This window comes from Lutra lutra, chromosome 6 (genome assembly GCF_902655055.1).
Source record: "Lutra lutra chromosome 6, mLutLut1.2, whole genome shotgun sequence".
In the NCBI taxonomy this organism is placed as follows: domain Eukaryota; kingdom Metazoa; phylum Chordata; class Mammalia; order Carnivora; family Mustelidae; genus Lutra; species Lutra lutra.
This window is the reverse complement of record NC_062283.1, coordinates 78,005,226-78,028,478: the sequence shown is the minus strand read 5'-3', so window position 1 is coordinate 78,028,478 and position 23,253 is coordinate 78,005,226. Positions and strand designations below refer to the sequence as shown.

The 23,253-nt window shown below is 36.9% G+C and overlaps 1 protein-coding gene across 8 annotated transcripts in view; it reads right to left on the bottom strand.

Annotated features, from left to right (window-relative positions):
• TRMT11 (tRNA methyltransferase 11 homolog) overlaps positions 1 to 22,280 on the bottom strand; it is a 66,425-nt gene extending 44,145 nt beyond the window's left edge. For 5 of the 8 annotated variants that reach the window (XM_047733242.1, XM_047733244.1, XM_047733246.1 and 2 more), the window contains exons 1-7: positions 22,138 to 22,280; positions 15,515 to 15,580; positions 13,193 to 13,266; positions 9,495 to 9,576; positions 9,317 to 9,409; positions 8,951 to 9,085; positions 7,846 to 8,002 (exon numbers count right to left, since the gene is read on the bottom strand). In XM_047733242.1, the coding sequence (XP_047589198.1) occupies positions 7,846 to 8,002; positions 8,951 to 9,085; positions 9,317 to 9,409; positions 9,495 to 9,576; positions 13,193 to 13,266; positions 15,515 to 15,580; positions 22,138 to 22,209 (679 nt within the window). In that variant the 5' untranslated portion in view covers positions 22,210 to 22,280. Of the gene's footprint in view, positions 1 to 7,845; positions 8,003 to 8,950; positions 9,086 to 9,316; positions 9,410 to 9,494; positions 9,577 to 13,192; positions 13,267 to 15,514; positions 15,581 to 18,545; positions 18,566 to 22,137 lie in introns of those variants that run through there. The other 3 variants (XM_047733249.1, XM_047733248.1, XM_047733250.1) reach the window with 3 other exon arrangements.
• Between the last annotated feature and the right edge of the window lie 973 nt (positions 22,281 to 23,253).

Genomic DNA, 23,253 nt, shown 5'->3' with positions numbered 1-23,253 from the left:
GAAGTTAAGTAAGACCTCATTAGTCTTGTTCTATAAATGGAACCATCCATATTTAGGAAAGATACTGTATTGTGATGACCTGGAATACTCACAAAATCACTTCACCCAAATTATGAGGAATTACTACAATTCTGCCAATTAAGGCAGATACTCACCTAGAAGAACTAGTTGTCAAGGGGAACAGAAAAGCTTTCCTGTGCTTCCTTAAACAGAACCTTATCCATTTGGTTAGAGTGAGTTTTGAGAAGACCCAATTTAGAGTACACTGCTGAAAGGAGATGAATAATCTGTTAGACTGAATCTGTTAGTTAACTTTGTGCTCTTTAAGCTTTCAAAGTTTTAAATAAAGTTATTATAAATTAGCTTCTCTGAACTGGTCACCATGTAATCGCTGTTAATCATCTTGTTGTTTTCTCAATTAAATTGAAGCACTTTTTACATTTAGTTATACCTTAGTTGGAGTTTCCCTGAACCTTCTGGTGGAAGAAGGGGTAATAAAGGAGGGGTGAAGTGATGAGGGGGGAGGTAATGTGACTCACCCAATTTCTTATGCTACCAAGTATACAAATACCACAAACTCAGTCTTCTAATTTCTCCTTACTTAAATAGTAACCACTTTAAGGTTAGGGCAATATCTTATTGGCAAAAGGACATAATAAGAGAAATTTATTTATAATACAGAAACTATTTTACAATTTTTATCATTAGAGATTTAAGTGAAAAGCCTTACAAAAGTGCAGAATTGAGAGACTGGGCTTTAGTTTTGCTGAAAGGAAAGGAGAAAAGAAGGAAAAATGGAATACTACTGTATCTACTTTATCCTTTTTCAAAATGAACTCAGGTAAGTTACACTAGCAGCCTGAGTAAAGGATATTGCTAGAAAATAGAAACTTTACCAGATAAACTATGAAACTCAGGAAAAGGAGACTATAAAGAGTTGTGGACAAAAATGGGAATGACACAGAGACTAATCCACAGACCTACAGAGATCAATTACCTCTCTCCTAATTGTCCCTTTTACTCCCTTTTACCAGGGCTGTCAGTTTCCCAACACCTGTCATATGCATCTATCATTCTGCAATGATAAAATTCAAAAGGAGTTGTACTCCACTCCTTACACTATGGCTCATCTGAAGGTAGAAGCAGCCAAGGAGTGCCCAATGGTCTCCTGGGTATACTCTCAATTAGTAAAATAGCTGAATCACTTGAGAGAGGGGAAGGAGAAAAGAAATATCTAGGGACCTCTGTCATAAAATCATAGCAACTGGCTGTGTGTCTACCTGTACCAGTTATTTTCATTATAACCAATGAATTAGATGTTTACAATTTTAGCCCTCAATTTCCTTGCCTGCTGTCACAATTTGCCAACAGTTGCAAATTATGAGTACCTTGGAAATCAGCCAAAGAAGGGACTAGAAAATGAATTCATGGCCAAAATGTTCATCATCACCATTCAATACTGGCTATATCTAACATCTTTTACCAGAAAGGCATCTAAGTTCCTAACAAAATAATAATTTAAAAATAATAATGATAACCATTATAGTCGACTGAAAGCCTACCATGTGTCAGGCAACTTCTTAAGAATTTCATATACATGTATTACCTCACTTAATCCTCACAATATATTAATATTACCATTTTATTAATGCTGGAACTGAGGCCCAGACAAGTTGAGAATATTGCCCTAAGTGATATAATAACTAATAGATTAAGGATTTAAAACTCACTCTATTTGCTCTTTTCTCTATACCATTTTCTCTCCTTTGGGGTCAGCACCAATTAAAACAAATATACACTTAGCATACCAATTAGATAAAAGTAAAGTCTGTTATTAAGTAAAGCTGCATACTCAATTAGTAAGAGTTGTATACCATTCACAACTCTCGTATATCACAGGTGGGCCTGTACCATTATAGGTATTCAACATATCATGCTCATCAATCCTTGCTCATATTAGAGCAAAAGGACTTCCTAACTACGAAGAGCTGGCCCAATGAGAAGTGATCTTCTCCCTCGGAAAAAGATGGAGATAAGCAACTTTTTTTAAAAAACTTATTAAAATGAAAAGCAACATACTCACTAAAATGGAAAGGAAAGTATGTTTCTACAACTTATAATGTCATTCTAGACAACATCACACTGTCTAAAGAAAAAGGAAAGGCATTTAGGCAGGAAAAGATTATATCTCTCCTTTTGGTTTCCCAGAAGCTTTCTACTCTATCCTATAACCTTGAGAAAAATCACAGGTTATGAGAAGTCAGTGGATAAAACATTTGGGAAACGAATATATTTCAATTTTGTGCCTTTAAAATGGAAAAGGATTGGATCCACTTTACTTTGTTTTTTAAATATTAGAAAAGGAAACAAGGAAAAATACTATCAAAAATATTTGTGAAAAACTATGGCCATGGAGGAGGGCACAGGGTTAGTATTTCCCCAGTCCTTCAGAAGGTACTACCCATCAGTGAGACAAAAGGCCCAAGAAAAAGGACAAACTATACTTAAGAATTGTGTCTATTCACAATTACATCACCAATTTCAAAACAAAAGCACCAAAAACTAGATTCTAAAGCTATGCTTAAATCACGAACACAAATTTAAAAAATATATTGTAGCAGCATCTTTGCAAAAATCTTCCTCTTTGTAATTTTCAATTAATTGTCCTATGTAAACAGTGACAGACCAAGATCTACTACCCATTCTAAGAAGCTGCTCTAAAGCAAATTAGGGGTAGGTCTCCTTGCCGCTTACTCACATTGAAGATAATCAGTATTTTGATTGCTGTGGCAGAAATTAGCATTTCATAATATACCCAACCTCATAGACATCAAGGGAAAGAAATTTTACCTATACTAGGAGCTCTATTTTTAGACTTTATAGTATTATCTACATGTATGCATACACATTAAGCATTATGTACATGTACATATGTCAAAGAATTCTCACTTCCCAGAAAGTTTTTAAAGTCCAAGAACAAATTAAAGATTAATAAAAGGTTTAGCATTTGGAAAAAAAAAAGAAATTTATAGATCCATTCCTCACAGCATATAAGAAAAACTCCAAATAGATCAGAGACCTAAAGAAATTAAACTAAAACTATAAATGTACTACGAAAAGAAACATAGCTAGATACCTCTATAATATAGATATAGGAAAAACTTTTGCATGGCAACAGGCAACTGTTTGCAAAGTCAAAAAATAAATGGCAAACTGGGAGAAAATGTTTGGTTGTGTGTATACACACATACACGCACGCACGCAATACCCATATGTATACATCTTTACTTACATATAAAAAAACAGGAAAAAAGAGGGAGGGCTAATTCCCTAACATACAAAGTACATTCAAAAATAAAGAAATGTCTATATAAAAATGAGCAAAAGACATGAAAAATATTTCCAAAGAAATTATCAAAATGGCCCTTAAAACATAAAAGGTTGCAACAACATGGACAGAACTAGAGGGTATTACGCTAAGTGAAATAAGTCAATCAGAGAAAGATAATTATCATATGATCTCACCAATATGCAGAATTTAAGAAACAAGGCAGAGAATCATAGGGGAGGAAAGAAAAAAATAAAACAAGACAAAACCAGTGAGGGAAACCAACCATATGAGACTCTTATTAATCACAGGAAACAAACTGAGGGTTGCTGCAGGCGTAGTGGGTGGAGGGATAGGGAAACTGGGTGATGGACACTGGGGAGGATATTATTGTAACAAGCACTGGGTATTATATAAGACTCATGAATTACAGACCTGTACTCCTGAAACAAATAATACATTATATGTTAAATATATATATAAAAGGTTATTAGACTTCACTCATAATAAGAGAAATACAAAATAACACTAAACTGAGATAATGTTTTCATCCAACAGACTGGCAACATTTTAAGACCTTGACAATAAACTCTGCTGGTGAAACAAGGTTTAAAATATACATACGTTCTTCATCCAGCAATTCTACTTTTAAGAATTTACCCTAGAGCCATATCTCCAACATTATGCAAGTATATATACAAAAGATTATTCATTGCAGGCATTATTTGTAACTCTAAAATACTGGACACTACTCATGTCCAAGTATATATAGGAGACTGTTTGAATAAATTACAGTACATACACCCATGGAGTACAAGTATAAAAAGAATGAAGACAATTCCTATGAACTAACAGAAAGTGATTTTCAGGAAAAACTGTTAAGTGAGAAAAGCAATGTGGTGTAAGAAAGAAGTAGAAATAAAATGTACATATACCTGCCTATCATTACAAAAAGAAACACAAATAAGAAGAATCAACTAAAAAAGAAAAGAAGTTGGTTATCTACACGGAATGAGGGAGGAGAATGAAGAGATACAGAAAGAAGTGATACTTGTCTGAGTATATCTCTTACATAGTTGACTTCTGAAAGTAAACTGATTTTCTGCATATTTAAAAATAAATCAACAAGGTTGGAAGGAGGTAAAAAAAAATCTAAAACTGAGGGCAAGCTGAAAAAAAAATGAACTCCAAACTGATTTTGAAATGAAGGGGAAAAGAAGAAAGCACAATATTTGATTTTACTGCCCTTTAGGTGTGGTAAAGAACAGAATACATAGCCTAAAAACATATAACCTTTTAATAGGGTTTTTGTATTTTTTTTTTTTTTTTGCTTTTCTTTTAGTGGTAAGGGTAAAGCAATTTTGAAACTACTTTAGATACATTATAGCAATGAGCAAAAAAAAATGTGTAAATGGTGAAAGAAAACAGGATTCTCACTGTGGAGGAAGGCACATGTAAAAATGGAATGGGGATAGGCAAGAAAGAAATCTGTTGGGATAGACTAGAATTTGTAGTATATAAGAAAATTCACAATTTTGGGGCACCTAGGTGGCTCAGTGGGTTAAAGCCTCTGCCTTCAGCTCAGGTCATGATCCCAGGGTTCTGGGATCGAGCCCCACGTCAGGCTCTTTGCTCCGCCAAGGGCCTGCTTCTTCCTCTCTCTCTGCCTGCCTCTCTGCCTACTTGGGATCGCTGTCTGTCAAATAAATAAAAAATAAAATCTTAAAAAAAAAAAAGAAAGAAAATTCACAATTTCTACAATATATGTGTCTATCCACATGCACACACAGTACATAAACAAGGATATGTGTATTTGCATACATATTTATATGCATATTGTACACATACACACCTAAATGTCCTAGCTTATCTGCTGAATGGGTGGAGAAATGAAGATACCTAGCACCCAGATCTTGGTCTCTTATACCATTCCCCACTAAAAGAAACAACAGTTACTTGGAGAAATGGCTGATTCCAGGGTTTGGGCAGGTAAAAGGTGAGCCAGAAAGTAAGACGTACCCAAAAATAAAAAAGACAGGGTACAGGTCACAAAGACAGATACAGTACAAAAGGGCTCCACTTGGCAAACGTGGGATAATTTGAGCAACAAAATAAGTTAACAAATTATAGACCACTAAGGGGAATCCACAGCTTATATTAATAATAAATACATAGGAGGGACGCCTGGGTGGCTCAGTTGGTTAGGCAGCTGCCTTCGGCTCAGGTCATGATCCCAGCGTCCTGGGATCAAGTCCCACATCGGGCTCCTTGCTCAGCGGGGAGCCTGCTTCTCCCTCTGCCTCTGCCTACCACTCTGTCTGCCTGTGCTCATGCTCTCTCTCTCTAACAAATAAATAAAATCTTAAAAAATAATAATAATAATAAATACATAGGAAAGAAGAAAGGGCTCTTGGTTATAATAGAATGAGTGTTGAGTGGTAATTGTGGAGGGAGTACCATTACTGGAAAAATCATCCCTTCGTGACCACAAGTTAACTTTGTGACCAAAGTTAAAACCGGTTCAGGCAAGAATCATCAGTGAATGCAAAACCTGACCACTTGACAGGGGTGAGGAGGAATTTAGATGCAGAAAAGGATACTTACATGGGTCTTAACATACAATGGAAAAATCACCCTCTACCTTAACCAGCTGCTCAAAATTAATATTACCAATGAGGGGCAGACAACCATCATGCAGATGCCCTGAGAAGGGCACAAAATCACTGTTGCAGTAGTCTGACCAGGAATGTAAAACTTGCAGAACTCATGCAGAAATAAATGACCCAAGTGAAGTATATTCTAAATAAAAAACAAAGAGAGGAGGGACAGTGTTCTTCAAAAGTGCAAATTTCACAAAAGAAAAAGAAAGACTATGGACTTGTTCCATACCAAATGGATCAAAGAGACATCAGTGACAAAATACAATACTTGATGATAGACTGAAAAGGAAAAAATATAGTATATAGAACATCAGTGGGTCAATTAGCAAAAATGTCATATGAACATTAAAGTACTGCATCAGCAGTACATTTGCTAACATTGAAAACTATACCATGGTTACGTAAGAGAATATTCTCATTCTTAAGATATGTATATTTAAGTATTTGAGAGGTAAAGGGACTGGATGGATGCAATTTCAAACTGTAAAGAAAACAAAATTATGTAAATAAACATAAAAAAGAAATGATAAAGCAAATGAGACCAAATGTTAACAATAGTTTAATCTGAATCAAGTATGTGCAAGTGTTTGTTCTCTATTTTCATTCTTGTATCTTTACTATAAGTTTGACATTATTTCCAATAAGAGTTTAAAAAGTCGGGGGAGGCACTAAGGATAATGAAGATAGGAAAGAAACAAATAGGTCTAATGCTAGGTGGGGGATATATGGAGACACCGGTGGAATGGAGAAGTGAAACTCACCAAGAGATTAATTCAACAACAAACACAGAAATTCATTCCAACAGTTAGAAATCTCTTGACTTTGATACTATTTCTTCCTTATCGCATGTGGTCACATTCCTCAAGTTGGGTTATGGTGTAATAGCTGGTGAACAGATCTTAATGCCGAAAGAGATAGCTCTGGTGTAGTAGTTAAGAGCATGAGCTCTGGAGTTAGACTGCTTGAGTTTGAACCTCATGAAATTTACACACTGTATAACCTTGGCCAAGTCACATAACCTCTCTCTGTGCCATAATCCCCTCAGGAAGTTTTTTTTCTTTTTAGTTCAACAATGTTAGCTATTGTGGCAGAGCTCCTTCCCAAGTTTCTGATGGGGAAAGACAGCTACAGGGAGGAACTCCAACCACAAACATAATTTGTTCCAAGACAATCTGAATCACAATGAATTTAGCCAGACAGATCTAAATATGAGTGCTCCCTACATATGAGTAAGAGCCAGCAAAAAATAGGCCAAAGTGGGAAAATTTCCTCACGGAATCAGAGAAGGTTAATGCGGAATTTTAGGACTTCTACACAAAGTTAATTACGAGGACAGAACACAGACTGCAGTCTCAGCAGCCAGACTCAAGCCCGTTAATAATTAAGTCACTTTCCTTATTTTCATACTTACTTATAAACCTCTACAAACCAAATCAAAGATCAGACACAGTACCCATTTTTTCCATGTAAGTATATAGTTATCAATGTTAAATAATGAACACTTTTTTTTTATCTTGTCACTCAAGTTTTTTTTTTTCCACTCAAGTTTCCCTATTTAGATAAACTATAGCTTTACATTTCCACAGTACACAGTATTGCAATGTGTGGTATGCCCCTCCACCTAGTGGTTAACTTGCGGAAAAAGCCCACAAAATTAAATCCTATCATTCTTGAGATGGCTCAAATGTTGCATACTGGGCTATTACACAAATATGTGGTCATCTCTTAGTCAGCATCTCATGATAGTTAAGATTATTTTGTACAAATTTACTAATGTTTTAGCAAAACATTACTATGAGCTTGACTAATATAAACAAGTAATATCTACGCACTAGTTTAACAGTTAAGTAAAAATACCTGTTCCAACAAATGGATCAAAGACAATATCGTTCTCTTTCACTTTTCCATGGTTGACCATGATAAATGATAAACCAGCATCCATGCTTGTATTTCCAATAAAGTGTCTCTTTTTGACACTGTATGACTCAATAAGCTCTCTCTGCCCATCTGCAATCTAGATCAGAGATTCTTCAGATTAGTTTAACTGTATAAAACAGATTGAAATTAACCATTCACAATAAAACCAGAGTATCTTAATGATAAAAACTTCTTTCCACTTACCATTGCTCTAAACTTGTTCATTTAAAAAATGTGGTTGAGGTAATTATGGACAAATACCTTGTATTTTTTAGCATGTTGCAATTTACTGTGACTTTCTGAACTAAATTTGAATTGAATTTGAATGTAATTAATTCCAGGGGTTGGTAGTGAGTAAATTTTACCCACCTCTTTTTTCTCCTAAAAACAATAATCTGTAACATAAGCCCCAGCTTCCATTACCCTTAGGGAAGGGAGCAGAACTGCTCTATAGTAATTTTATTTCTTTTCGGAATTTGAGCTTAGATTTGAGAACTCCACAAATGAGATCCCTCAGTTACCACAGCACACTACATTTTCTCTGCTTAAAAAGCAATCCAGACTTTCTGACAAGTCTCATGTTATTTTTTCCTGGTACACCATCTCTAGGCCCTATATAAAACAAGCCTCGTGCACTTCCCAGGAATCTCTGGAAAAACAAACAAAACAACATAAACACATATTTTCCACTCATTTTAATTCATACAGTAATTCTGAGTCTTCAGTTGTTTTAAAATTCTACATACAGAATCCTATACAAAGGTCTAACATTAAGCTTTTATTTTTTTATTTATTTTTTTTTTTTAAAGATTTTATTTATTTGTTTGACAGACAGAGATCATAAGCAGGCAGAGAGGCAGTCAGAGAGAGAGGAGGAAGCAGGCTCCCTGCTGAGCAGAGAGCCCGATGCGGGGCTCGATCCCAGGACTCTGAGATCATGACCTGAGCCGAAGGCAGCGGCTTAACCCACTGAGCCACCTAGGCGCCCCAAACATTAAGCTTTTAAAGAAACAACCTCAAATACGTAAAAAGAACACCTCCTTACCCATCTACCAAAATAGATATTATGTGGATTCTCAGGGATGCAGTTTGGGTCCAAACCATAATCCTCCAAAACAGAGAATATATGCTGTGGCTTCTTTAAATTCACTTTCCCTTCAAATGGCAGAAACTCAAGTGCCTAAAAAATAAAAGTGATTTTCATGTCCTATTAGAATTTTAAAGGAGAAATGGTGCTTGTATAGTCCTACCGATCTTGTAAGTTTGGTATCAGCATTAAGACAAAACATGAGAATCAGCACACAGTGTGCCACAAAATAAGCACTTAACAGAATTGAGAATTATTACATATCAACAGCAACAGACCACATTATTCTCATAGGCTTTTTTCATTATTGCTAAATTCACTTACATCTATTCGTTTGACTTTTTCTTCTTGTGTCAATGTTTTATTAAATGTGTGAATTTTTATTTTATACGTAGAATCTGAATGTAGAAACGGAACCTAAAATAAAAGCAAATAATTTATTTAAAGCTTCATAATTCTACAGTATCTGTAGATACACCTATATAAAAATTTCACTACGTACCATCTTCTCCACAGGGTAGTTTTTAAGAGAACTATACAGCTCCTCTGGAGATTTTCCATGACCCCATAGCTCAAATATGGACCTAGGAAATAAATGATTACTATTAACCTCAGTAACAAAATCAGTTCATGCAGTAATATGGAATAATTACTTCCCTCGTTCTTTATGCTTGTTCCACTAATACAAATATTGCCTATATTTTCTAAGCTATAAATGAGAAATGTGTTAATAAACATTAAGTTAATAAATGTAACTTAATGTTAATAAACATTAAGTCCAAATCACACAAAGAAGTTTAACTCTACACAGAAGAAGGAAACTTAAGTCAAGATTTTTCCAAGTTTTCATCACTATATTTTTATATTGGAATACAAATGATGTAGCAACATCATTTATTTTAGTGAAACAGGTGAAAAGTTGCAGCAAATCCAATTTTTTGCAGTGTCTGCTCCATAAAATAAAAATGACCAGTTAAAAATGTTACAATTAATATTTAGCTATTACTTACTAATATTTAATAACTGTTAGTTACTTTTCTAACCACTACAAAAAGAAAATTCTTACTGTAAAAAAAAATCTTCATGCTTCCACCAATTTCAAGGAACATGTAAACAATTACAAGCAAATTTCATTACAAACAAGAATTCGTTGTAATGGAACTCAAATCTACATAGTAGCATAGTTTTGTGCATTTAGATTCAAACTACTTTATAAATGTAATTAATGCTGCCATTAGGATGGAGAATATTATCCTTTGAAAATAAACTTCATTTCCTTTCTATTGAATTTATTGAAAGAGGGCCTCTACAGTAATCCTTCTCTTACTTAGCCATCACTAAAGGGGTGACCTCAGCTATACAAACATACAAGGAGTAAAAAGCAGCAAACACAATTATTCAGAATAGATGTCCCCAAATTCCATGTATTCAGGATTTTTTCTTAATGTTAAGAGATTATAATAAGCTAAATCAATTCATTTATTCAGCAAATATTTATTAAGTATTATTATATACCAGGAATTGTTCTGTGCATGAAGACACAACAGAACAAAGCTCACTGCCTTCATGAAACCCAAGGGAGAAGACTTCTGGAAGCATAAACTGAGGGGAAGCATATGTAATTCAACCTCTGGAAAGGGAAAACCTTGAAAAACAAGAACAATAAAAAATAATAAAAGCTAACATATAATATAACTCAAAGTACAAGGGCCTGTTCTAAGGCCATTTAATATGGATTTGTAACTGTTCCTCATAGGAGGCCTATGAGGTAGCTTCCAGTATCATCACCCATTGAACTCATGAGGAAACTGAGGGACAAGGATGACTCTTTCAGGTCATATAGCAATTAAAGAAGCTAGGATTTCAATCCATCAGACTCTAGACTACACACATGTCTACATGCACTATAATACACTGCTCCTCAAAAACTTTAAAAAAAAAAAAAATCCCAACCCAATTCAGGGAAAGGCAGTTTCATGGATTATAATTACCCCTAAGGAGCTATTATACCGTATAACGTAGAAATTAATGCTTATAACAATAACCTAGAATCAACAAAATAGGACTCCATATCCTCTTTTTTAGAAAGAATTTATATATAATAAATTTATATTTTAAATAGTCAAAATAAAGATTAGGCACATAACACCAAAAGCTTCAGCTATAATTGGAACACTAATTTATAATAATACCTTTAATGATTTAGATTTTCAGAGTAAACAGTTTTGATATATATATGATTTAACTACTGTGATCCATACTTTAGTGATTACAAAGCTTATATAGGCTGCCACACTTCTGATAGGTGATATATAAATAAGCATGGATATCAACTTACTAATACAATAATTTCAAGTATATTTTCCTTTAAAAGTTTTCATTTATTTGACAGAAACACAGCAAGAGAGGGAACACGAGAGGGGGAATGGGAGAGGGAGAAGCAGGCCTCTCACCTAGCAGGGAGCCCAATGCAGGGCTCGATCCTAGGACCCTGGGATCATGACCTGAGTTGAAGGCAGACGCTTAACAATTAAGTCACCCAGGTGCCCCAATAATCTCAAATATTTTAGTGATTATGGAAGTAATAATGAATCTTTCTGACAAAATTTAAGAAACTATCCTTTGAGGGAAGGAGGGGAGTAGAATTGGGAAAGGTGCACAGAGTCAACAGTTTCTGTAAACCACTTTTTTTTTTTTTTTAAGAAAGCTGTGGCAAGTATCTCAAAATTTGAGATCTAACAAGGTAGATACCTGGGTGTTTATTATATTTTTCATCCTTTTTGTAATATGCTCAAAATATTCCATGTTAAAAATAAATCAACAAAACAAAATTAACTTTCAATCCCTAGTCTACCACAAAAAAAACCCTTAAATTTAAGTTAATTTTCAATCCATGCTTATAATAGTCTATTTTATTTCCAGAACAATTAATGCTACAATTAGGACTGTGAATTTTATCATTTGAAAATGAACTCCTCCTTTGCTTTCTATTGAATTTATAGACAGAGGACCTCTATAGTAATACCACCCTTACTTAGCTATCACTGAAGGTATACCCAACCTCAGCTATTCAAAATATATAGAGAATAGAAAGTAGGCAAGGAAATTATTATATAATATTATACAATCATTACATAATTACTAATTTTACCATTAAGTAAATTCAGGAGAAGATAAAAGCTTTGAAGGAAGTATATAAGTACCTGGTCCTCAAGCAGCTATTTCAAACCTAATAAGACTTATCTACTGAAATCAAGCAACTCTTAGAACCATAAATTTTAATATGTTAATCAAAAGTAATAATTGTTCAGAAGATATTTTTTTTAGTTATGTTTCTGTCTACTGGTCATTTTTACTGAATAGTAAAACCCATTAGCAAGTTTCAACTTAAAAGACTGGGAAGGGGGCGCCTGGGTGGCTCAGTGGGTTAAGCCGCTGCCTTCGGCTCAGGTCATGATCTCAGGGTCCTGGGATTGAGTCCCGCATCGGGCTCTCTGCTCGGCAGGGAGCCTGCTTCCCTCTCTCTCTCTCTCTCTCTGCCTGCCTTTCTGTCTACTTGTGATCTCTCTCTGTCAAATAAATAAATAAAATCTTTAAAAAAAAAAAAAAAGATTGGGAAGGAAGGAGGGAGGGAAGGAAGGAAGAAATGGGAAAAAAGATCAGACACCAAAGATAAAATCTAGAAAACAGATAGGATAAACTATAAACAACATCATTATAGTAATCCACACAAGATAAGATAATCAGGACTTCGCTCTCTAACAAATAAAGCAGCAAAACATTTCACAGCAGTCCTCACTTTTTGTCATTTCAGACTTATCTGCTGACCCAACTAAAAGCCATATATAAGAAAAAATATTTAGATTTTCAATACTTTGATTATAATTAAATGTGGCATTTAACCTATGAAATAAGCCTTTACATCTTAAACTATATTCCTGCTTAATACAGAAGTTTAAAAAAATTACCCCAAAAACAAGTGTTCATGCATTTCACCACTAACATTCCCTCACCATCAGTTTCAGCAGAAAACTCCCTGTTCTACCATCACCACCCAGTGGCAAATTCATGTATCTGCAAGCTAAAGAGAGCTCCCCACAACAAACCCCTAATTCTCCGCCAACAGAGCGGCAAGAAGGACAGAGTAGTATGAGAAGTACGTTATACAATCTGCAGGAAAACAGTATAAGTTTCTCTTACTTGGCACACACTGTTCGTTTCATTAAGTTTCTGGCAATATCTTCTGAGGGAATGCTAAGAATCCAAAAAGGAGACTGAAAAAAATAACAATATACAACTTGTAACTGGTTTTATGGCCTCATATGCTTCTCTAGCCAAGAAGTCAATGAGAGATTCCTACTTGTTACTTTTATGTAAGAATACTCTAACCAAAATAAAAATTACTCCAATAGTAAAAAAGTAAACTTATTTTAATAGGTAACCTGTTAGGATAATATAGTACAACATCAGAACACTTTTATAAATGACCATAAATGCAAATATCAGCAAATATAAGGTTAAACTTAAGATCAATTTTGCATGTATTTTGTATTATGTATTTTGACCGAAGTAATTAATGCATATTTTACCCCAAAGTAAAATCTCAGAATTTTTTATTGTCGATCATTCCTGATAATATAGCTATTTTACTTTTAACTTCTACATAATGTATTTCTTTGAATGATCCCTCTTTTAAGTAGCTGTGGCCACCTGAGGGGTAGAAATAACTATGATGAAAATCATAGGGTATATTATCATTAATTCTTATTATTTTATCTAAGGAAAAGTGTCAGGTGCATCAGAAGTGTTTATCAATCCTCTGTCTCAACCATCAAGATTATAGGCACTTTTTAAAAATTTATTTTATTTTATCTTATTTTCAGAGATAGAGCATGCATGGGTGTACATGGGAGTAGAAGGGAGAGGGGGAAAGAGAGAGACCTAAGCAAGCTCCACTTTAAGCCTGGAACTTAACGTGGGGCTTGATCTCCCAACTCTGAGATTATGACTTGAGCAGAAATCAAGAGTTGGTTGCTTAATCAACTGAGCCATCCAGGAGCCCCGATTACAGGCACTTTTCATCTCCACCCTGATGACCCCTTGCCAGAATACAGAAAAACAAAGCAGAACCCTGACTTCAGTTCAACATGCTTACCCAATTATATCTATACTCGCCCTTTCTTCCTCCTCCCTCAGTACGTGAAAATCAATTAGAAATAGAAGTCCAACTTTAGCAGACTTTCAACTAAGTTCTCTAATCTTCTGGAAGAAATCCTCCCTGCCATTCTTTCTTCTTCCAATATTTATAACTACTCTACAGAAAAATTCAAAATAATCCAAACAGAAAAAAGATGGTTATCTCAATATTATTTTTATTAGAAAAACGTAAAAGCAATCTGAATGTAATTAGATAAATGACAGAACTAATCAATAGAAAATATTATATGACCCTGTTAGTAATGAAGGCTATGTAGCAACACGGACCTATATTAATACTATCAAGTGAAAAAGAGACTGAAGAAGTTCATAAGTAGTATTAGAACTAAAGGGAAGGAGCAGCTAGGTGGCTCAGATGGTTAAGCAGCTGCCTTCTGCTCAGGTCATGATCCCGGGGTCTTGGGATTGAGCTCCGCATCGGGCTCCCTGCTCAGCGGAGAGCCTGCTTCTCCCTATCCCTCTGCCTGCTACTCTGCCTACTTGTGCTCTGTCAAATAAATAAAGAAAATCTTTGGAGGGAAAAAAAAAAAAGGTGAATCATGATTTTTTTAAAAAATTGAACTAAAGGGGAAAAAAAGCATATGAAAAAAGACTGGAAGGCCCTGCCCTCAAATTATAAGTCACATGAAGGAAGAAGAATTAGGAATGACTTTTTTTTTCTTTTTTAAGATTATTTATTTATTTGACAGACAGAGATCACAAGTAGGCAGAGAGGCAGGCAGAGAGAGAGGGGAGGCAGTAGGCTCCCTGCTAAGCAGAGAGCCTGATGCAGGGCTCAATCCCAGGACTCTGGGATCATGACCTGAGCCCAAGGCAGAGGCTTTAACCCCCTGAGCCACCCAGGTGCCCAGGAATGACTTTTTTTATTTCCCAAACTTCTCTAATACACTGATAAACTATCAAATACAAAATATAAAGCTCATAAATTCACAATCTTATACATGCATAATTTCAAATGTTTAAATAATTCCAAATTAAATCTGAAATTCCGCTAGATTCTAAATTCTAATTTTAATCATACCTCATCAACAGAAAACTGTCCTTTTTTTTTCAACTAAGATACCAAGTACAGTACAAGTGTTGAGTTAAAAATTAAAAACGAGTAAACTAAATGAATACTGGAAATAAACTTAAATGACGTTCCAAAACCACAACTTTTCCAAAAATATGCTTTTTATTCAATTGCCCCTAGAAACAGAAACAAGTAGCTATATAAATATAAACGTTTGCAGTTCTTCTCTTCAAACCCAAGATTCTTATAAATATACTGCACATGGTCTAATGAAAAATATAAATTCAACTTACCTTTCCATAAGTTTCCTGACTACTGATGAACTGACCTCCAAAAAGTGAAAGCAAAGACTTTATTTCCTACATTGAAAATATTATAGAAAGAACACATTTTAACACAGGGAACTCAAAGTCTATTAACAGATATAGGTATAGTAAGATTTTTTTAAGAGTGGTTAAGTGACCTACCTGGGGCATTTAAATTTCAGCACCAGGCAAATTACAACTCTATGTTCTGAAAAAATTTTACAGTCACAACCACAGTTAAGTAATTTCTGAGAAATTTTACATAACAAGAAGGCTGCCAAAAGACTTGCTCAGAAAATGCCCTGATTTTGGAAAAAAACAGATGATAAAACTATGGGCAAGTAAATCTGACAACTGATCAATAAAAATACATGAATTATTAAACAGATAAGCTGAGGATATTTAGACAAGAAATAAGTGATTAACCAGGAAGCCTCACTGTTGATTCATTAAACAGAAGTTACAGTAAGTTAGCCTCTTCTTTCTGGCTCAAGTTACAGAACTAGAAAGAGAACACAATAGCTACTTTAAAAACATCAGGAATGCAAAGTTGAAATATGTTCAGATAATACTACATTCTGTGAAACAATCACTTTGCACTGATAAATACAAGATGACTATATAAATTTTACAATATATACTAACAAATAAAGTCTCCTCAAATAACATTCTAACAAATTTAGTCTTAGAGCTCTACCATAAAGCAGGTAGAATCCCACACCTCTCTGTAGGTCTCACGGAGGAGGTAACTCAATCAGAGATGCATCCTCTCTGCTGGGTGCCTACAGTCCCCTTTCATCCCAACTAGGAGAAGCGGACTTTAACACCAAGCTCATCATGAGCCACAGCCACCATGAGACAGTATACCCAGACCACCCCATTCTCTACCTCAAGACAAAAAGGAATAGAAGGTTTGAGCAATTCATACTTTTTCTATTTTTCCTTTTGACTATGCAACAAATTTTTTTTCTTTAATCCCTGGATTTACAAGGGGCTAAATTCAGTTGAATTATATGAACAAAGCAAGAACTTGCATAGTCTATCAGTAAATACTGAAGGTAACCCCAAAGTCATTTTGAAACACACATGACATATATTTAAATAGAAGGCATCATGGGACTTGGGAATTAGATGAATCACAATTTTACTTTCACCTCTTCCTAATAGTGGCCATGTGGTTTTATACAAGGCACTTCTCTCATCTGGAAAACAGGAATCATAGCTACCTCATGAAGGAAAGAGGTCTGTGACAACAGGGCACAAAACCTAGGGTGTTAAGTAAAGGAATCAAGAGGATGATGAACCTGAAGTCCAGTGGCTCAAGAAATCAAGCAAGACTGACCAACTTATCATTCTTAAAACAAAAAAAAAATGAAGTTATAGATTGTTACTTTGGCCTAGAATATTACTGTTCATTCATAGCTTCACATTTAAAACATCAACATTTGCTGCTCCAAGGGTAAAGCTCAGTGGCAGAGCATCTGACTGCAAAATTTGCTGGTCCTGAGATACCTTGTTAAAAATTAGTAACAGGCCAAAACAAACCACAAAGGCTCTATGAGCTTTTTAAAAAAAAAAAAAAAAACACGAAGGATTATTGAAGTCTTATAGCATAGCATTAGCTCCACTACCCCAAACTTAAGCAACGTTTTAAAATTTAAAATAAATGTGATAACCCAAGTTTTAAATTTATGAGAAAAACTTGTATTATACTATGCCATCAATTTACCTGGAAAAAGCAAAACACAAAATCTTTGCTCTTACAGCAAATTCACTTTCTAGTTGAGAATCTTCCTATATTAGGAACAAAAGAATTTACTGGATCTAAAAATACAGCATGATCTGGGGCATGTCTCATGCATTAATTCACATGAGCTTTTCATTTCTTTTAGCCACTCACTTTTTCATCTATTTAGTTTGTTTCAGAGCCAGCAATAAAACCCAGGTATCTGAACTCTAGTACAAAAAGGCAGGTGCCAACTAAAACGGGCCTTGATTAACTCTACAAAGGTAAAACAGGGCCACATTATATTCCTAATCTCTCATTTTAAATCATAAATGCAGCTACTCATTCTTTTTCTGCTTAGCAGTTCTAAAACAGCAGATGTACTCAAAAGTGTAGACTGTCCTCTTGATTGCCTTTCTCAAAGGGATCCTCTCACTCAATACTTACTATGAAACTAATATGTACAAGGCACTGAGCTATGTAAAGATAAATACATATTTATCTTCAGGGAGCTTATGGTCTAATAGAACATTCAACTTAGGGGCGCCTGGGTGGCTCAGTGGGTTAAGGCCTCTGCCTTCGGCTCAGGTCATGATCCCAGGGTCCTGGGATCGAGCCCCGCATCGGGCTCTCTGCTCGGCGGAGAGCCTGCTTCCTCCTATCTCTCTCTGCCTGCCTCTCTGCCTACTTGTGATCTCTGTCAAATAAATAAATAAAATCTTTAAAAAAAAAAAAAAAAAGAACATTCAACTTAGTTAATTGAAATGTGAGCTGTAAAACAGTGAGTGCTCTTAAAAAAGTAAAATCAAAAAGGTATTACATTAGAGTTCAAAGGAGAAAAGATCACTTAAGTTTCAGAAGAAAAGTTTTCATGGAAACTGACTTAAGCCCTGGAATACAGAGAGAATCTGCACAGACGAAAGAGGACTTCCCCTTCTAGCGATGGCAAACTAGGTAATTCAGATTAAGCCTTCTGCTGAGAAGAACTAGAAAAACCTGGCATCTGCTTGGACGCATGGAGCAATTACAAGAATTACCAAACTAAACTTCAGGAGAAGCCAGAAATCCCAAGGTGCAGCCACTTGCTTCCCAGGACATTGACCAATTCCAAAAGCACCTGTGGGGCTAGATGGTCCTTTTGACAGCTTAATGGAGCCAGAAGAACAAAAAGAATATTGTGCCATCCATATAAAAGAAAGATAGCTTGATAGACCACCCAGTTTGGACTGGGATCTCCAAAAGCTACATACCAGAGGAACATGTATAAATCAGAATAGAAACAAAACTTAATACCTGGAAATGAGTTTAAGGCATCCTAGATCATTAATGCTTCTACTTCAGGGGGATTTACATCACCCTAGGCCTCATGTTATTTCTTCAGATAACTTTCCAAATATATCTAGTGCAGATTTAAAAAATAAGCCAGCACACATATGAAAAAGAACCAAGAGAAACAGTACACAGAAGCAAGGGGCCCACAGGACTACTTTTATCATATTTAATACATGTTTTCTATAGTTTGTCAGACTTAACATAACTGTGCTTTTTATATTCAAGGGGATAAAAGACATAATTAAGAATTTAGGCAAAAACTAAAAATCTATTAAAAAGGAAACTGCAGAGTTGAAAAAGAAATCAAGTAAAAAAATAAACCTAAAATAAATATGTGGGTAAATCTCAATGAAGATTGACTACATAAAATCAATAGATTGAAGACTGAAATAGGGAAGACCCAACTAGACAAAAGGAAGCACAGGCCAAAGCATGAAAACTGAGAGCATCATTCAGGGAATGATGGGGATTCTCTCTTGGCTGCACTGAGGTGGGAGTGGGGGGAGACAAAGAACATGCAACAGTGGGCTAATGCCAGACTAGGAAGTTTCAGCCTTGGGACAATGAGGGTGGAAAAGAGAAATGAGGGGCATCTGGGTGGCTCAGTGGGTTGGGCCTCTGCCTTCGGCTCAGGTCATGATCCCAGAGTCCTGGGATCAAGCCCTGCATCTAGCTCTCTGCTCAGCAGGGAGTCTGCTCCCCACTCCCCAACCCCTCTTCTGCCTCCCTCTCTGCCTACTTATGATTTCTGCCAAATTAATTCATTAATTAATTTTAAAAAGAGAAATGAGCTTTTTGGGAGATTAAACTGACACCAGGGTAAGACACTAAGAATAATTTAAGACAAAGAAACAGGTAAAATGTCCAAGTACTAGGGATGCTATTTTGAAGACTGCAGCCTAACCACTCCATTCTCACTGCATTGCTGGACTAAGGCACACAACCTCCTTGGCCTCTTTTTCCACTCCAGTACTCCTTCTCTGGTGCTCCACAATTCTCCTTCTAAAACACAAATGATTACTAGTCACTTACTGGTGTAGAAAGAAAAAAAATTGTCACTTCCTGGCTTAAAGAGTCAATGGCTCCCCCGTTAAATCTAAAATAAAATACCAATTCCTTGCAATGGTTTCAAAACATTCCAAACTCTGGATCCTACCCACCTCTCTACCGCCACTGCCCATTACTTCATCCTCACTCCCCACATCCCACACCCCAAACCACCATAATCAACTCCTTCCACTTGTTTTTGTTTCTTACTGAAGTGTGCTTTCCAATCCTCTTTATCCACAAAATAGCTCTTCATCAATTAAGATCTATTAAAATATTACCTCCTCCATGAAATTCTATGCCTTTATGCCACTATCTTGCCAGTGTACCTGCTCAGCAAAACATTAATCCTGAATCAATGCCACAGTCTTCCTTCACTGCTCCTAAGGCCAGTGAATCGCACACAACTGAAGAAAACTAGAGAATCTCAGCACAATTACAAAGACATGATCATAGCCCTAGCTGGATTTCCAGCATTGCTCTAATACCTGTGTTCTCAATGTTTAACTTGTCAACTCCCTCTTTTACTCTCAATGACTATTTCAAATTTAACTATTTTTCCCCAATGTATCCACTCAACTGCTTGGTCCCTGATCTCTCAAGAAACAACCTTGACTCATTCATAACCTAGAAAACAGACCCTCAGGCAGCTACCTCATTTCCAGCTTAACTCTCCTTGCCCACTCCCCCCTTCTAGTGAAAGGCCAACACCTCCCACTGTGCCCCTATATCCATTCTCCCCTGTTCAGCCTGTGAACTCTGCTTAACCCTAGGCCTTCCTCAAACTGTTAACCAATCTCAACTTTCCCTTCTTACGCTCTAGTTAAGAGCAGTCTATCTCCCCTTCCTCATTTTCCAGTGACCATTAAATCAAGCAATCTAGCTCACCACCCCACTCCAAAACTCTACACAACAGTTATTAGCAAAATTCCTAGAAATTTACCCTCCTGATTTCTGTGCCCGCAAAGTCTTTCTATTCTGACACCTGCCAAACCTCTTCATTACCGCCTCTTTTCTCACTTCCCCCCACTATCAATAATTCCAAGCTCCTGTATTTGCCCCCCCCACTCTGTCAACATTATGCCTTCTATGAATAATTTCACTTCCTCCCCCGATGTTCATATGCAGAAGCTTCCAAACATCTACTACCAGTCCACACCACTCTATTGTACTCCATGCATAGTCCTAAATTCAATGCCTCCCCCGCCATCCCTGGTCATCTCCACTTGATATTACAGAAACACATCAAATTCAGCATAACCAAAATTTAAATCTTCCATCTGCCTGTGTTCTACATTTTAAGTGGAGATGCAACCCAGGAGTCATCCTTGACTGGCCCCTGTCCCCCCCATATTCAATCATCAAGTGATGATGATTTCATCACCTAAGTATGTTCCATCTATCCCATGATTTTACCCCTGCCTTAATTCAGGCCTCTTATTCTACTAACAAAACTATTTCAACAAGCTCCTAACTGGTCTCTGCTTCCAGACTTATTCCTCTCAAATCTGTCCTCATTATTGCTGCCAAAGTGATTTTTTCTTAAAAAATCTTCTTTGCTCAAAACTCTTCAGTAAGTTTCCCTTACAAGCAAATAAATTTTCTCTTCCCTTCCAGCGTACTCAAGGCTTTGCATTTTCTGGCCCCTATCTACATCTCCTGCTCTTTTTTTTCTGTCACTCTCAGCTACAATATTTCATATTTCAATACTGAATTGTAATTCTAATTTATTTATCCTTGGCCTGGCTAACTCCTACTCATACTTTAGTTATTGTTGAAGTGTCATATCCTCATGCATGCCCTCTTAAAGGCCAACATGCCCCACACTTCAGGTGGATCAGATTCCTCTTCTATGCTCTCGTATCGCCCTACATATCTACCACTGCACTTACAAATGTTATTTCTTAAAATGTTCATACATCTGCTCGGACCTTAGCCTAAACAGTAAGCTCCTTGAAGACAGAAACCGTCTTTACCATTTCCATATCCCCAGCGCCCAGCACATGCAATTACAAGCACTCTGAAAATGTTCTGGAATGAATGAAACACTTTCCCCAACTTCTCCATCATCTAACCCCTGCCACCAACCACCACCTCCAGAAATCCCACCCTCCTCCACGGGCTTTGACCTGCATATTTGCCACTTAAAACACTGCACTGAGCATTTCCGTTAGCTGACTCTATTCTCTGCTGGGGGAAGAGCTCCTGGAGCGAGACGACGGGTCATATCCACCGGCCTAACTCCAATACTTGACGCATGGGCAGAAGAATGAATGAAAATGCTTGGCAAGTCTGTGAGAGTCTGTCTTGGACTTCTCTCTCACACACCCTCCGCCGAGCTAGGATCCTTCCCAGGGTCCGAGGGACCAGGGACGCGTGATACCTCCGACAAGCAAACACCCCCGGATCCCTGCTTGCTCAAGCTGAGATCTCCGCCGCCCGCACACCAACCCCCACTGTGCCGTCCTCTCCCGTCAAGAAGTTGTGGAGGGCGCTGCGGACTCACCGGCAAGCGGAACTCCAGGTGCTCTTGCGCCATGAGCAGCAGATACCTATTCAATGGGCACGACATCGCCATTGCTGTCGCCCACGGTGCGCCTGCGCGATACGTACAGTTTCCCACCTCTCTGCCCCCTCCCGCACACCGCCTTTTCCGCTGAGGCGGAGCCTGAAGAGCCGGAAGCGGAAGCTGGGCGAGGTGGACGCTGTCTCGGGGTTCCTCGCGCGGATGCGTTGAGCCTGGAGGGGCAACGCCCGCCGGGAGGTACTTTCTGGTTGAAATGCGGAGGTATGAGGAGCCGGTGTGGGTAACTCTGCTGTGCTGAGCAGCAGGTTGCGCTAAAATAAGTTCGCATTGGTCCTCCGACCAGGAACGTACTAAAGCTTCCTCTAGGAACGCTTCAAATCCTAATTCTTCAAAACTGGACTGGAATTTCCCCTTTTCCATATAGACTTCTCTATCGACTTCAAGCTTGGAGGACCTGGCCCACTCATCTAATATTTAAAATCCTTTTTGTATTTTTGCAATATCTTTTCAAGGGTACATGCCCCCTAAGCCAGTTGGAATAAGCTGTTGACCTAGGTAATCTCTTACGGTTCATTCTATACCTCATAGAAAACAAAATGTCGTCCTCAATAATTTACTCAATAATTAGAAGGTTGTGATGTTAGGCTCAGGCACAGTCCACAGCCAACTCTATATTAAAACAGTGATGGAGGGGCGCCTGGATGGCTTGGTCCTTAAGCCTCTGCCTTGGGGTCAGGTCATGATCCCAGGGTTCTGCAATCGAGCCCCCATTGCGTGCGCTCCTGCTCTGCCAGAAGTCTGCTTCTCCCCCTTCCACTCCACCCTTTTGTGTGCCTTCTCTTGCTGTCTTTCTCTATCAAATAAATAAAATCTTTAAAAAATAAAACTGATGGAAATTGCTTCTAAATATTCACACTGGCACAGGTTTCATAGCACATAAAATAAGTAGTAGCATACCGTAAATTTTTAAAATTTTCATAGTCTATGTATATGCATTATTGCTTTTGCCTTATTGAGAGCAGTTTTTCTTTTGCATCCCATCATAATATTGCACAAAGTACAAGAGTACTACATATTACAAGCACCACGTGCTGG